General features: G+C 54.2%; 4 protein-coding genes and 2 non-coding genes across 6 annotated transcripts; 5 read left to right on the top strand and 1 right to left on the bottom strand.

Annotated features, from left to right (window-relative positions):
- Positions 1-49: 49 nt before the first annotated feature.
- Positions 50-1,208, bottom strand: An14g04740 (mitochondrial 54S ribosomal protein mL67; the record flags this gene model as incomplete). Its single annotated transcript, XM_001401059.3, has 2 exons — positions 50-823; positions 930-1,208. 2 exons carry the CDS (start codon positions 1,206-1,208, stop codon positions 50-52), a joined length of 1,053 nt encoding a protein of 350 aa, XP_001401096.1.
- Positions 1,209-1,702: 494 nt separating this feature from the next.
- On the top strand, positions 1,703-3,637 carry An14g04730 (uncharacterized protein; the record flags this gene model as incomplete). The annotated part of the gene is made up of 2 exons (XM_059744250.1): positions 1,703-1,765; positions 1,880-3,637. 2 exons carry the CDS (start codon positions 1,703-1,705, stop codon positions 3,635-3,637), a joined length of 1,821 nt encoding a protein of 606 aa, XP_059602318.1.
- Positions 3,638-4,750: 1,113 nt separating this feature from the next.
- An14g04720 (uncharacterized protein) lies at positions 4,751-8,209 on the top strand (the record flags this gene model as incomplete). The annotated part of the gene is made up of 5 exons (XM_059744249.1): positions 4,751-4,955; positions 5,054-6,151; positions 6,195-6,956; positions 7,097-7,395; positions 7,448-8,209. 5 exons carry the CDS (start codon positions 4,751-4,753, stop codon positions 8,207-8,209), a joined length of 3,126 nt encoding a protein of 1,041 aa, XP_059602317.1.
- A 1,093-nt stretch (positions 8,210-9,302) lies between these two features.
- pepA (aspartic proteinase aspergillopepsin I pepA-Aspergillus niger) lies at positions 9,303-10,649 on the top strand (the record flags this gene model as incomplete). Its single annotated transcript, XM_001401056.3, has 4 exons — positions 9,303-9,622; positions 9,674-9,951; positions 10,004-10,252; positions 10,312-10,649. 4 exons carry the CDS (start codon positions 9,303-9,305, stop codon positions 10,647-10,649), a joined length of 1,185 nt encoding a protein of 394 aa, XP_001401093.1.
- An 832-nt stretch (positions 10,650-11,481) lies between these two features.
- tRNA-Ala (TGC) lies at positions 11,482-11,609 on the top strand. Its single transcript has one exon. It is a non-coding gene; the product is annotated as a tRNA-Ala (tRNA).
- A 288-nt stretch (positions 11,610-11,897) lies between these two features.
- On the top strand, positions 11,898-12,024 carry tRNA-Ala (TGC). The gene has a single exon. It is a non-coding gene; the product is annotated as a tRNA-Ala (tRNA).
- Positions 12,025-12,208: the final 184 nt, after the last annotated feature.

Raw genomic sequence — 12,208 nt, 5'->3', positions numbered from 1 at the left:
CACCATCCCCAACCCAGGATGTGATATCAAAAATAAAGTATGAACAATCTTAGTTCTTCTCACCCTGCTGCTGCTGCTCCGTCCTCTCGCGGAACTCACCCTCGGCCAACACCTCGGATCTCACACCCTTCTGACCGGGCATGACATGATCGCGAGACAACTCCAACTCACCATGTCTCACACGCTCAGGCCAAGCCTCCGCAAACCGCGCATCATGCAGATCCCTCCAAAGGATCTTAACTCCCTGATCCTCCAACGCACCAGTGGTATCCGCGGTCTCCTGGACCTTATACTCGACGACCTCACTGCTCAGCGCCTGCTCCAATCCAGCCACCCTCGCAGCCTGCTCCGCAGCAACCTGCTCCTCCTTAGCCCTAGCAGCACGTCTCCTCTTCCGCGCGGTAGGGGTCAGATAGCCCCTCTTTCCATTCGCAAAGCCATTCTGCACCTCCTCTTCCTGGATCTTCAGCACGGCCGCGATATCTGCCACACTGGTGGCCTTTTGATCCATGACGGCGCGCTTGCGGTGGTGCTTGGGCATGATCCGGCCGATCTTGTCCTTGTATTTCTCGAGGAAGTCTTCGGCGCCCTTCGGGTCGCGGGGACGTTTCTGGTCGATCCAGGCGTCCGTGATGGTGATCATTTCTTTGGGCGGGGAGAGTTGGCGCTGCATGGAGAATTCCCGGAGGAGGTGGTATGCTCGTAGCCCGATCTTGCTGTCGTTGAAGTGCACGCTGAAATAGGGGACCCACATGTCTTTGCGGAGGCGGGCGGGAACGGTCTTTTTGCCGTGGTAGAGGAGTTGTTTGAGAGTTGTGTTGTTCTGTTTTATGTTGAGTTAGTGGTGTGTTTTCTTCGTCTGCTTGATATGGGATCGATAGATTGATGGGTCCACTTCGACCTGGTAAGCTAGTGGAAGAGAGACTCACCTCCAAATACCGAGTCAGAGAGTACACGACTTGATTCGTGCGGATATTGTGGTAGGCAAAGATGTTCTTGCCATGGGTAAGTGCCTTCAAGGCCTTTCGTAACCGAGTTCCCTCCTTGGCCTGATGCGTCTTGAACGCATTGGAGTTCTGCTCGCGCGGTTTGCCCTGGATGATGCTGTGATTCTCGACGGGTGGGCGGCGCACAATGTTCCACGTCCCGATCTTGGTCGGGTCCAGGATCTTCTGGAAGGGCGTCTTCGTCACCTGTTGCGAGGCCATCGCGGCCGGGTGGTCACCGTACTCCGCGTGACCGGATTCTCTTCTTTAGATGATGGCGATGGCGGGGAGGATCGTGGTGGAATAGAGCCGACGGTTGCTTCGTCGTTCACTCTATTTACCGAATTGAGCCCAGATCCGGAGAGATCGGGGGAAATTGGTGGGTGTGGTTGGGGGTGAATTGGACGAAGCTCCGGGAGAGAGAGAGAGAATGGAGGGAATGAGAGAAGGTCGGCGGATCAATTTTTCGACGGAGATCCCGACCGGGCGAGGGATTCCGCCGGCAACCCAACTAACTTGCTGGCTTCATTCAACCAGATCCATGTTAAAGGTTGAGGATCAGCAACGCTAAATTATCGGGAAAAGTTTTGTTATGAGTTTGTCTTTCGATTGCATTCGTCCCTGGTGATATATCTCTGTCCTCTGCTTAGGATGACCCGACATTCAGCGCGTGCGCAGTGCGACAGCTAAGCTTCCCCTCCGACTGTCTGTCTGCTATGGCGCTGCCGGCGACCGCCTGGGGATTCGCGGACAACGACGACGACACTGGCAGTCGCCGTGTAAGACCTGGCTTGTTTCTTCCGGTACATTACCATCCTACGATCTTTGAGTATACCCATTGAGGCACCCCGCTGATGCTTTACGCCCAGAATCGCAAGCTTCGCCATCTGCAGGGCCTCTCTGTCCGGAATCTCGTTGTTAGCCCGCCGAGTCGACCGCGCGGGAAGACCATCGACGATGACAACATCCCCAACTCGCTACATACGCCTTTGAAAGCACTCGCCGAAGATGCAGCGAAACCCTTACATCAGTCGCGCTCCTTCACCGACCTTAAGTCGACCCCCGCCTCCAGCGCAGAAGGCCGCCCTCGCAAAGAACAGCCACCCCCGTTGCGACAATGGCAGAGGAGGAACACGCTACCCTGGAATGGACCCAATCCACGCGCGCGGCAGGTGAAGCTGGAGGAGATCACGAGCAGCCGCATGGCAGATACATGGTTCTCGATTCACTGCGACGGAGTCGACGAGCCGGTTTACGTGAGTGAGGTGGTCGAGCATGCCACCAACCCCAGCTTCCGGTCTTTCGATCTAAATATATGTGGTCCGGCCATCGCTCGCCGTGATCAGGTTACGGTGAAGGTCTGGGCACGCACAGCGGCCATGGAGGAGTACTTGCTACTGGTGGAATTGCAGCTGTGCTTGCAGTCCTTGCAATTTTTGGGGAAGTCGCTGGATAACTTCCATCAGCCGCTCCCACCGAATTCGATCCTGTTTCATTTCGCAGATGGCGTCTATACCAATCTAACTGATCTTCCCCCTGTGGTCACTCCTGTACCTTCCCGCCACCCCCGATCCGCCGATGGTGCCACGTTACCGACGTCGTCGTACGATGCGCTGATGCGATTGGCCAATTTGGACGAGTGTATCCAGGATGCCCTGACGACTCGAGATAAGCTGGAGGCGCAAATAAGCTTGATATTGGAAGAGAACCAGCGCGCGCTGACTACGACCAGTAATGCTTCACGGGCTCGGGATAAGCTCGCGCTCACCAAGCATGCCGTTGCGACGGAGCGAAAGCAGCTTCGCAGTGCAACGAAGCGGAAGGAAGAATTGCTCGCCAGTCTTCAAGCGAGACGAGAGGCCATGGAGCGTGGACGCCAGACACAAGCCAGGGCGCGCAGTCATCTCCCGGACGCGCAGGAGAAACTGGGCTCGAGCGTGAAGTTGCTAGAACAAAACACGGACGAGGGCCGGGGTCAGATCCGACGCATGTCCGAGGACCTGCTTGCGATTTATCCTATTGAACCCATCCCGGACAAGCCGCTTGCTTTCACCATCGCTGGAATGGCCTTGCCCAACTCGAATTTTACGGATGTCGACCGCGATGGGGTTGCGGCTGCGTTGGGATATACCGCGCATCTCGTGTATCTGCTGTCGTTCTACCTGTCCATTCCGCTGCCGTACCCGATAAACCCGTATCTGTCGCATTCGCTGATCCAGGACCCGGTGTCTGCGTCGCTGCCGCAACGGACGTACCCGCTCTACCCGGTGAATGTGCAATACCGGTTTGAGTATGGAGTATTCCTGCTGAACAAGGACATTGAGTTCCTGTTGAATAAGCAAGGGCTGCGCGTGCTCGACATCCGACATACCCTCCCCAACCTGAAGTATCTGCTGTACGTGCTCACGGCGGGCACGACGGACATCCCTGCGCGCAAAGCTGGGGGCATCCGGGGCCTATTGCCCGGGCGATTGACCCCGAGTTTGTCGCGCCGGGGCAGCGAGGCCAGCAGTACTAATGGTGAGACGGTCTTCCCTCGCAAAGGAGTGAGTTCAGTGATAAGTGCCAACGGGGAAGCGATAGCGCCCGACAAGGGAAAGCGAGCCATGGCGAGTACTAGTTTGGCTGATGCAGCGCCATCTGTGGCCTGAACGTCTGGGTTTTAACTTGATTTTCTCTATGTGTGTATGATTTAGCTTTGGGATCTCCCTACACATGACATGATCATGCTTGTTGCGATTGATGCTGCTTGGGTCTTGCATTTGTAGGCCATGTTTGGAGTCGAGCGTGTACATTTTTTTTTTTTTCTTTTTTTTTGTTTCTTTGAATTCCCTCTTTCTATTTTCTCCTTTTTGTTCTTCTCACTTCTTTGTTTTTTCTTTTCTCGAGCGGTCGAGTGGATGGGCTGTCTGTCCTTCCACTCACCCGCTTATCGGATTTAATTTATTTGACCGTCGGAGGCGCGCTCAGGCTGTCCGTGTACATAGTGATGATATCTTTCTAAGCCTACTACACCCGAATTGATGAATGATAATTTGACTGCAATGGGGGAGTTAGAGTCGGAGGGGTCTTCCTGTATCTCCACCATTCCGACGGTCTGGAAAGAGTCATTTTGAAAGTAGATAATGTTACGTATCGGTGCTGAGAGACCGAGGGTAAGAAAGGAGGAATGGAAGATGCCTGGAGGGGATGGCGGAGAAAGCGACCGGAGCGACCGGGTAAGACAGGCAAATCTACTCGATTCATCTTAGACCCAGAGTCTATTGCCATTCGCTTTGATAACAGGAACTGGTAGTGGACGCAAGGGCAGGGGAATGCTTTCCCCCAAGGAAGGAAGAGAGAGAGAGAGAGAGAGAGAAATCTCTACGAGTAATCCAACGCCGTGTGAATCAAATGAATGAATGAATTGGTTTGAGAATTCCTACCCCGCATTTTGGATGGCTGTACACCTGACTGACACACACACAAAATGAAGCAGAAAATGAAAGAGTGAATACTTTCTAGTGTGGTTGTTGTTTTGTTTTATCAATATTCCCACCCTCCATCATCATCATTAACCACCATCTTCCCCCCAATAAGTTCTTGCTGCCTGGTTATCCGCGGAGAACTTCCGGGCCGGGACGAAACCAGGACCAGCGCCGTTTAGAATCTGGAACTCAGCGACTGGATCTTCGCCCACAAAAAAGCGTTCCCCCCCCCACCGCTTTTTGTCGCTTTGCATCGGCAGTCCCTCTGGCCTGAATATCCACTCTCTACCTCAAACTATGGCGGCGCCTGCGAGTAACGGCCAGCACCACCACGACGCCGCAGTCTCTGCCTCTCAGTCCCTCTATTCCCACGACCCCCGAGCTCCGAAATCGCCCTCCCCCCAACTCCAGCAGCAGCTCCAGTCCCAACAGCCCCAGCATCGGCGTGGCTACCAGGCCTGCGACCCTTGCCGAAAGCGCAAAGTCAAGTGTGACCTTGGCAGTAAGTCCCTACTTACTTTCCCCCCGCTTGAATTAATTAACCTTCTCCCCTCTTCCCCCCCGGTTACTTTTCCCTCGATGCTTATTCGTCCCCCGCAGGTGTCGATAATCCCCGTCCCCCGCCCTGTGTACGATGCCGCCGCGAAAGCAAGCGCTGCGAGTTCTCCGCTACTCGGCGGAAGCGCAAGCCCTCCGAAGTGGAGGAGCCCACCGAGGCCGTCCTGCGACGCGATAAGCGGATGATGGTGGGCGAGGTCATCTCGAATAGCGGATCTGTCAGTGATGGAGGCTCATCCTATGCGCCCGAGCGCACCTCTTCCTTCGATAACAGTACCAGCCTCTCTCGACCCAAATGGACCGAGGAATCGCCCGCCGCGAACAATGCTCAGCTCCCGTCGTCTTCTACGCCCAGTCAGCGGTTCCCTTCTAATCCGTCGCCGTCCGGAAATGCGCCGTTCGCCGAACCGAGAAGCACGCGACTGCCCATGTACCCAGCTGCAGAGCGGAGCCATGCGGCGAGCTTCAGCCTCGAGGGCGGCCAGCCCATGATGAACCGGACTGCGGTTGAGTTGTTGTCGCCGGCCATCAGTAACAGTCATGATGCATTACACCTCTTATCGGAAGCGGCTGGTCGGACGGAGGATCTCAACCGCCAGAGTCTGGAGAACCGGTATGCTGCGCGCCAGTCGGTTTCATCATTCAATTCACCCATGTCTCCGCTCACGCAGGCTGGTACGCCCCGGAGTGGAGGCGGGTCGTTCTCTCGACCACCCCGCTCCGGGACCGTGCCCGGGGGTACGTACTATTCTGCGGGCGCATCAGGGTCTGCTGATGCGCGACTGCCGGATGGTCGTGGCCCGGCGGACGCTGCAGAAACGGCACAGGACCCCGGGTTCGTGGATGCGGTCAAGGCTTGGTCGCGACTACGGTTTGTTCGTGCAGGATGGCTGTCTGTGGAAGAGTCGATGGCCTACGTAGCGTATTACTACGAGCATCTCGCCCCGCTCAGCCCTATTGTGATTCCGGATTTTTCACATCCCTCCACCCATCGGACGTTGCTTACAGACGAGCCGGTGCTGGCGGTAACCATTCTTACGACAGCGTCGCGGCATATGAAGCCCAAGGGTGACGGCGCTTACACGCGTGCCTTCTACATTCATGACCGGCTCTGGTCATACCTCCGCGGCATGATTGAGCGTTTGTTACTGGGGCCAGGAAAAGTTTGGTGGAAATGGCGTAGGAATTAGTGGGCCACGTTCGTTTGACCTCGCGCCGACCTCGTCAAAGGTTAGCCACAAGGGCAACCTGAGGTCACTAGGCACCATTGAGGCGCTGCTGATATTGACGGATTGGCATCCGCGGAACCTCCACTTTCCACCCGGTGACGACGAAAATGCCTTGCTGGACCTGGACGCGCAAACGCAAAGCCGATACGAAAAGGAACTCGAAACAGAGGTTGACAATTCGGCCAACCGGGTCCCGAACAGTGCTGCTGAAGGGAGGCTGGCCTTCCAGAAGTGGCTGGAGCCCGCCTGGCGGTCGGACCGGATGTCGTGGATGTTGCTGAGTACCGCACAGGCGTTGGCGTTTGAACTGGGAGTGTTCGACCAGAAGAGCGACGCCAAAGTTGCCGGCGAATCCCCATCCGAGCAGACGCGCAAACGTCGGCTCCGGCGTTTGATTCTGGTATATATCACCCAGAGCAGTGGTCGCTTGGGTATCCCATCCATGCTGCCGCTGCCCCAGTGGACCAACGACATTCAGCCGACATCGGCCACCGCCGCCAAGGGGGCAGATACCATAGTCGACCGGATGCATGATTGCTGGATCGGAATTTCTAAGATCATGTACCAGAGCAATCAACTCTTATTTGCATCGAGCGAGCAGACGTCGGAGCTCATTCGCAGCGGTCGTTATCGGGATCAGATTGACCGGTTCCAGCCGTTCTTGCGCGAGTGGCGACATAACATTGACACGATCGATTGTGAGTGCTCTCTAACTGGTGGGCTGGACGCTGGCCGGATGCTAATCGTCATACGCAGTGTCTCCTTCAATGCGGTGTATCTTGATGATTGAATATGAATATACCCGTACGTAGTTAACTTTATGTGGTTACGACGTCCGACTCGCTGACTCTTTCAGGACTCTATGTCAACTCTTTGGCTTTGCAGGCGGTGGTGGATCGCTGGACGACAATGTCGAATGAGGCTGCTCAGGCCCAGAATGCGCGCCCCAATTCTGGTCCATCCTCGGGCACCGGTTGGTTTCATGTGCTCATGGAATTATATCGTGTCAACGAGCAGTACATCCAGGAGGTAGTCGATGCCTCCCGCAAAATCTTGCAGACAGTACTCGAGATTCTGGTCCCGCGCGACCACCTCAAGCATGCCCCTGTCCGGACGTGCTTTCGTATTCTGTCGGGGATGATTTTCATCTTGAAGGTAGGCCCCTTCGGTTCCCCCGTAGGCCGTGGCTCCGCTGACATTTTCCCAGACTTTCACGCTTGGTGCCAAAGAAGATGATGTGCGTGTGTCGCTGGACCTCCAGGATCGCACCATCGAAGCCTTGAAGACCTGCGTAGTCGACGATGTTCACCTAAACCACGCGATTGCGCGATTGTTGGAATTGCTCACCACCAGCATTCGCACGCGTTTTCTGCGTTTCGCCCCCTTGGACCGCAGCGGCGATGGCGAACAAGAACGCCCATCCGCACCAGTCTCACGGCATCAGTCGCCGCGGCCGCGTGAAGGGCCACAAAACCGCCGGGAAGGGTCGGCGCATGCCTGGACGCCAGCGCAGAGTGCGACACAAAATCTGGGATATGTCGATAGCAATAGCCAGACGGGGACCAGCATGACTTCTGTCCATGATCCGCTGGCCGGTATCCCTGCCCAGCCGATCAATTCGTCCAACATCAATGTCTCGTTCATGCCCCCTCCTCCATCAGTGTACTACAACTACTACGACCCCAGCGCAACTCCGCCGGCGGGCGAGCTGGACGGGTCTAATGTTCCGTCTCAGGCGATGCACGATAATCCAGGTACGTCCGGCGGATTGCCCGACTGGTTTGCGCTGCCACTCGACCAGTTTTTCAACAGTTCGACGGCCGTGGTGGACCAGGGTCTGGGAGGCACGGGCCCCATGGTGGGCGAATTCGACATGCTGGAGGTGCTTCTAAATGAACAGTATGACGGTCATGAGGGGATAGAGTCGGCTGGCGGAGGGAACCTTCCGTCACAGTTTTTGCAATCGTGATCATCGATGGTCTCATGAATGTACGAATTTACGCGTCGTAGCTTCTTCCTCTTTTTGCTTGGATTCTTGCTAGTTCCTTTCTGTACACTTCCGCTTTTGGCTTGTGATCTTGATTGCTAGAGATGTATATCCTCACGGATACCGCCGGAGTGCGCCATTTCTGGTTACCTTCTCTTTCCCTTTTTGTCTCGATCGTGAGGCGGAACGCAGGATGAAGACACGGCTTCTCCATCGCGGCCCACCAACCAACAATGTCCTTGGACGCCCAACTCTCCATCTACTGGTCATTGGTCCAATGCAGAGACTCCGTCGAGCTCAAATGGGCCGGCCAACCCCGAGTCGTCAGGGGCAGCGGCAGCGACGAGCTAAATTAGACCACTGATAAGACGCGATAGTCCAAAGTCTGACCGTCACATTGTGCCAGGCAGATAAGTTGAATCGTGTGACTGGATGTTGGCTAACGTATGGCGTCTCCGGAGGCCCGACGGACCCTGCGCGATCGGCGGTGGAGCGCAATCTAAGGACATCCGCGCCTAAGATATCTACCCTTCAGCAGTTCAGCCTAGCCCTGCAGACTTGTCGGACCAGTGCTATCGTGATCGGCCCCCACGGTCGAATGAGCTCTTGTCTCTTTCCGTCAGACCCTGCCAGTTAATCTGCTATCTACTCCGCGGTAACATCGTGCCTGTCTCCACTAAGGCAGGGTCCAGGGCTGTATGTCTTACTTTGCACCGAGTCGGCCGCCGGTTGGCTCTGTCTTGGCAATTGCGAATATCCTCACGGGCGACGGACGACACGGATTTGGACGGACATGCGGAGATCTTCGTCGGTTTATTCCTGGAAGGGACATCATCTCCTTCCATCATGACGGCTGCCATAGCGGGGACTCTGAGACATTTTTGCTCTGAAGAGCATGGTCGACTTGGATGATGGAGGAGTTGATCGAGGTCAATGAGGAGAGGCTTGCAAGTATAAGAAGAGACTGCTCGACCAGCAGAATGGATCTTCTTGTTCATCAACCAAGAGTCCAAGGCTTCTTTGTCTGGTTCTATCTCTTCTCCGAACTCTCTTGCTTGACATTCTCGTGGTCAAAATGGTCGTCTTCAGCAAAACCGCTGCCCTCGTTCTGGGTCTGTCCTCCGCCGTCTCTGCGGCGCCGGCTCCTACTCGCAAGGGCTTCACCATCAACCAGATTGCCCGGCCTGCCAACAAGACCCGCACCATCAACCTGCCAGGCATGTACGCCCGTTCCCTGGCCAAGTTTGGCGGTACGGTGCCCCAGAGCGTGAAGGAGGCTGCCAGCAAGGGTAGTGCCGTGACCACGCCCCAGAACAATGACGAGGAGTACCTGACTCCCGTCACTGTCGGAAAGTCCACCCTCCATCTGGACTTTGACACCGGATCTGCAGATCTGTAAGCTTCCCTGCTCGGGTGTTCGGGCAAATCGTGACTAACCTGGACTAGCTGGGTCTTCTCGGACGAGCTCCCTTCCTCGGAGCAGACCGGTCACGATCTGTACACGCCTAGCTCCAGCGCGACCAAGCTGAGCGGCTACACTTGGGACATCTCCTACGGTGACGGCAGCTCGGCCAGCGGAGACGTGTACCGGGATACTGTCACTGTCGGCGGTGTCACCACCAACAAGCAGGCTGTTGAAGCAGCCAGCAAGATCAGCTCCGAGTTCGTTCAGAACACGGCCAATGACGGCCTTTTGGGACTGGCCTTTAGCTCCATCAACACTGGTGAGTCAATCCTACATCAGCCGGGTTGACCTACCTGCTGACCGATACACAGTCCAGCCCAAGGCGCAGACCACCTTCTTCGACACCGTCAAGTCCCAGCTGGACTCTCCCCTTTTCGCCGTGCAGCTGAAGCACGACGCCCCCGGTGTTTACGACTTTGGCTACATCGATGACTCCAAGTACACCGGTTCTATCACCTACACGGATGCCGATAGCTCCCAGGGTTACTGGGGCTTCAGCACCGACGGCTACAGTATCGGTGACGGCAGCTCCAGCTCCAGCGGCTTCAGCGCCATTGCTGGTAAGAACCGCCTTCATTTAACACACAACTTGTCCACCTCTTTACTAACTAGTGTATAGACACCGGTACCACCCTCATCCTCCTCGATGACGAAATCGTCTCCGCCTACTACGAGCAGGTTTCTGGCGCTCAGGAGAGCGAGGAAGCCGGTGGCTACGTTTTCTCTTGCTCGACCAACCCCCCTGACTTCACTGTCGTGATTGGCGACTACAAGGCCGTTGTTCCGGGCAAGTACATCAACTACGCTCCCATCTCGACTGGCAGCTCCACCTGCTTTGGCGGTATCCAGAGCAACAGCGGTCTGGGACTGTCCATCCTGGGTGATGTTTTCTTGAAGAGCCAGTACGTGGTCTTCAACTCTGAGGGCCCTAAGCTGGGATTCGCCGCTCAGGCTTAGATTATCCACTGAAGTGGAGTCTATGATCTGCTGATTGATCCCTCGACGATGAACTACATGTGGAAATGCATAGCAGACGAGGGTGATGGTGATGATGTTGATTTGATGATGACCCGTACATACTTGATGAAGCTCGGTACATATGCAAATGTGACTGTATCTATGTGATGAATATATGTATCCATCTCATGGCTTTTGGCTATGAGTGCAGGATAAACACCTGAACCAGTAGTAGTACTTTCCCACCTATATCTACTGCGGTGCCTCGTCCGGCCCAACATCACCCCAGAGGTGGCCGCAGAGGAGTCTTATAAGATAGCTACTATCAGTTACAACACCTCTCTGACAGATGTGAAGGAGTACAATAAATCACCGAAACACAAATTCAACTAAAGTCGGTAAGTAATAATAATTTAAGACCCAATCCACGCAATGTTAAACTATCTCTGGTGTTGAAAGATCTCTCCCCTGGCAACACCTAGTTGTGGGAGAACTGTGTTTGCCTGCCTATAGTTCCGTTGACGCTCGTGGGAAAGTGCAGTTACATAAATATAATAAGAAAGAAGAGTTGTAGTTTAGATTATTAATAGGTTTTAATAGTCTAGTCCTCTATAATCGCACAGTTAAAATATTATCATGTCAATAAGCAAAACTACCACCGCTCCGCAATGGTTGTGGTTAATAGAGATAGTAGTAAGTTCCTGGCGAAGAAGTTGTGAACTTGCCTGGAATTGCGAAAATTGGGGACGGGTGCGTTAGATAGGGGACACTCCGACGCCCAAATGAACCACATCAAATAAGTCGACTTTTGGAAACCATTTCCACACAAGTAGCCCTTGTGGCGCAATCGGTAGCGCGTAAGACTTGCAAGTACCCCCGAAGACTCCTTTACATCAAACACCTTACTAACCATCTCTGCAGCTAATCTTAAGGCTGTGGGTTCGACCCCCACCAGGGGCTTTCTTTTTTATTTATCTTTTTTCCCCTTTGATTTCGCATTCAACTTCAAGCTTTTTTGAAACATATGAGGCGCCTCCCTTATGTCCTTTTCCTTTCTTTCTTTCTTTCTTTCTTATGTCATCTCGTCCTTCTGCTATCAACAAACGTGACTTGTTTGCGCAATTACATCATGCTTCATAATCACATGAACGGCCCGCTCATTTGCTTTTTTTGTCTAACCTCAAGCAAGAAGCTGCTGTGAATGCAAGCTAATATGGCATGATATTGTACCCGCCACTAACCAAGGAGGCCCTTGTGGCGCAATCGGTAGCGCGTAAGACTTGCAAGTACCCCACCACCCCTTTATTACAGCATCCTTTGCTAACTATCTCTACAGCTAATCTTAAGGCTGTGGGTTCGATCCCCACCAGGGGCTTTACATTCTTTTTCATTTTCTTTTTGGTACATTCCTTATTTTTCGTAGTATTTACCTTAAGAAACTATAATTGACTAACTGGGCTGGGTCATGATAATGTTATTGACAGTATACTGCCTAGCAAGATGGTGTTTTATAATATCAATCAGCTCCTCCCCCCCTTCCTCCGGCGAATTTCGAGATA

Source organism: Aspergillus niger, assembly GCF_000002855.4.
Source record: "Aspergillus niger supercontig An14".
NCBI lineage: Eukaryota > Fungi > Ascomycota > Eurotiomycetes > Eurotiales > Aspergillaceae > Aspergillus > Aspergillus niger.
Note: the sequence above shows the minus strand (reverse complement) of the source record. Positions and strands in the feature narration are given on the sequence as shown.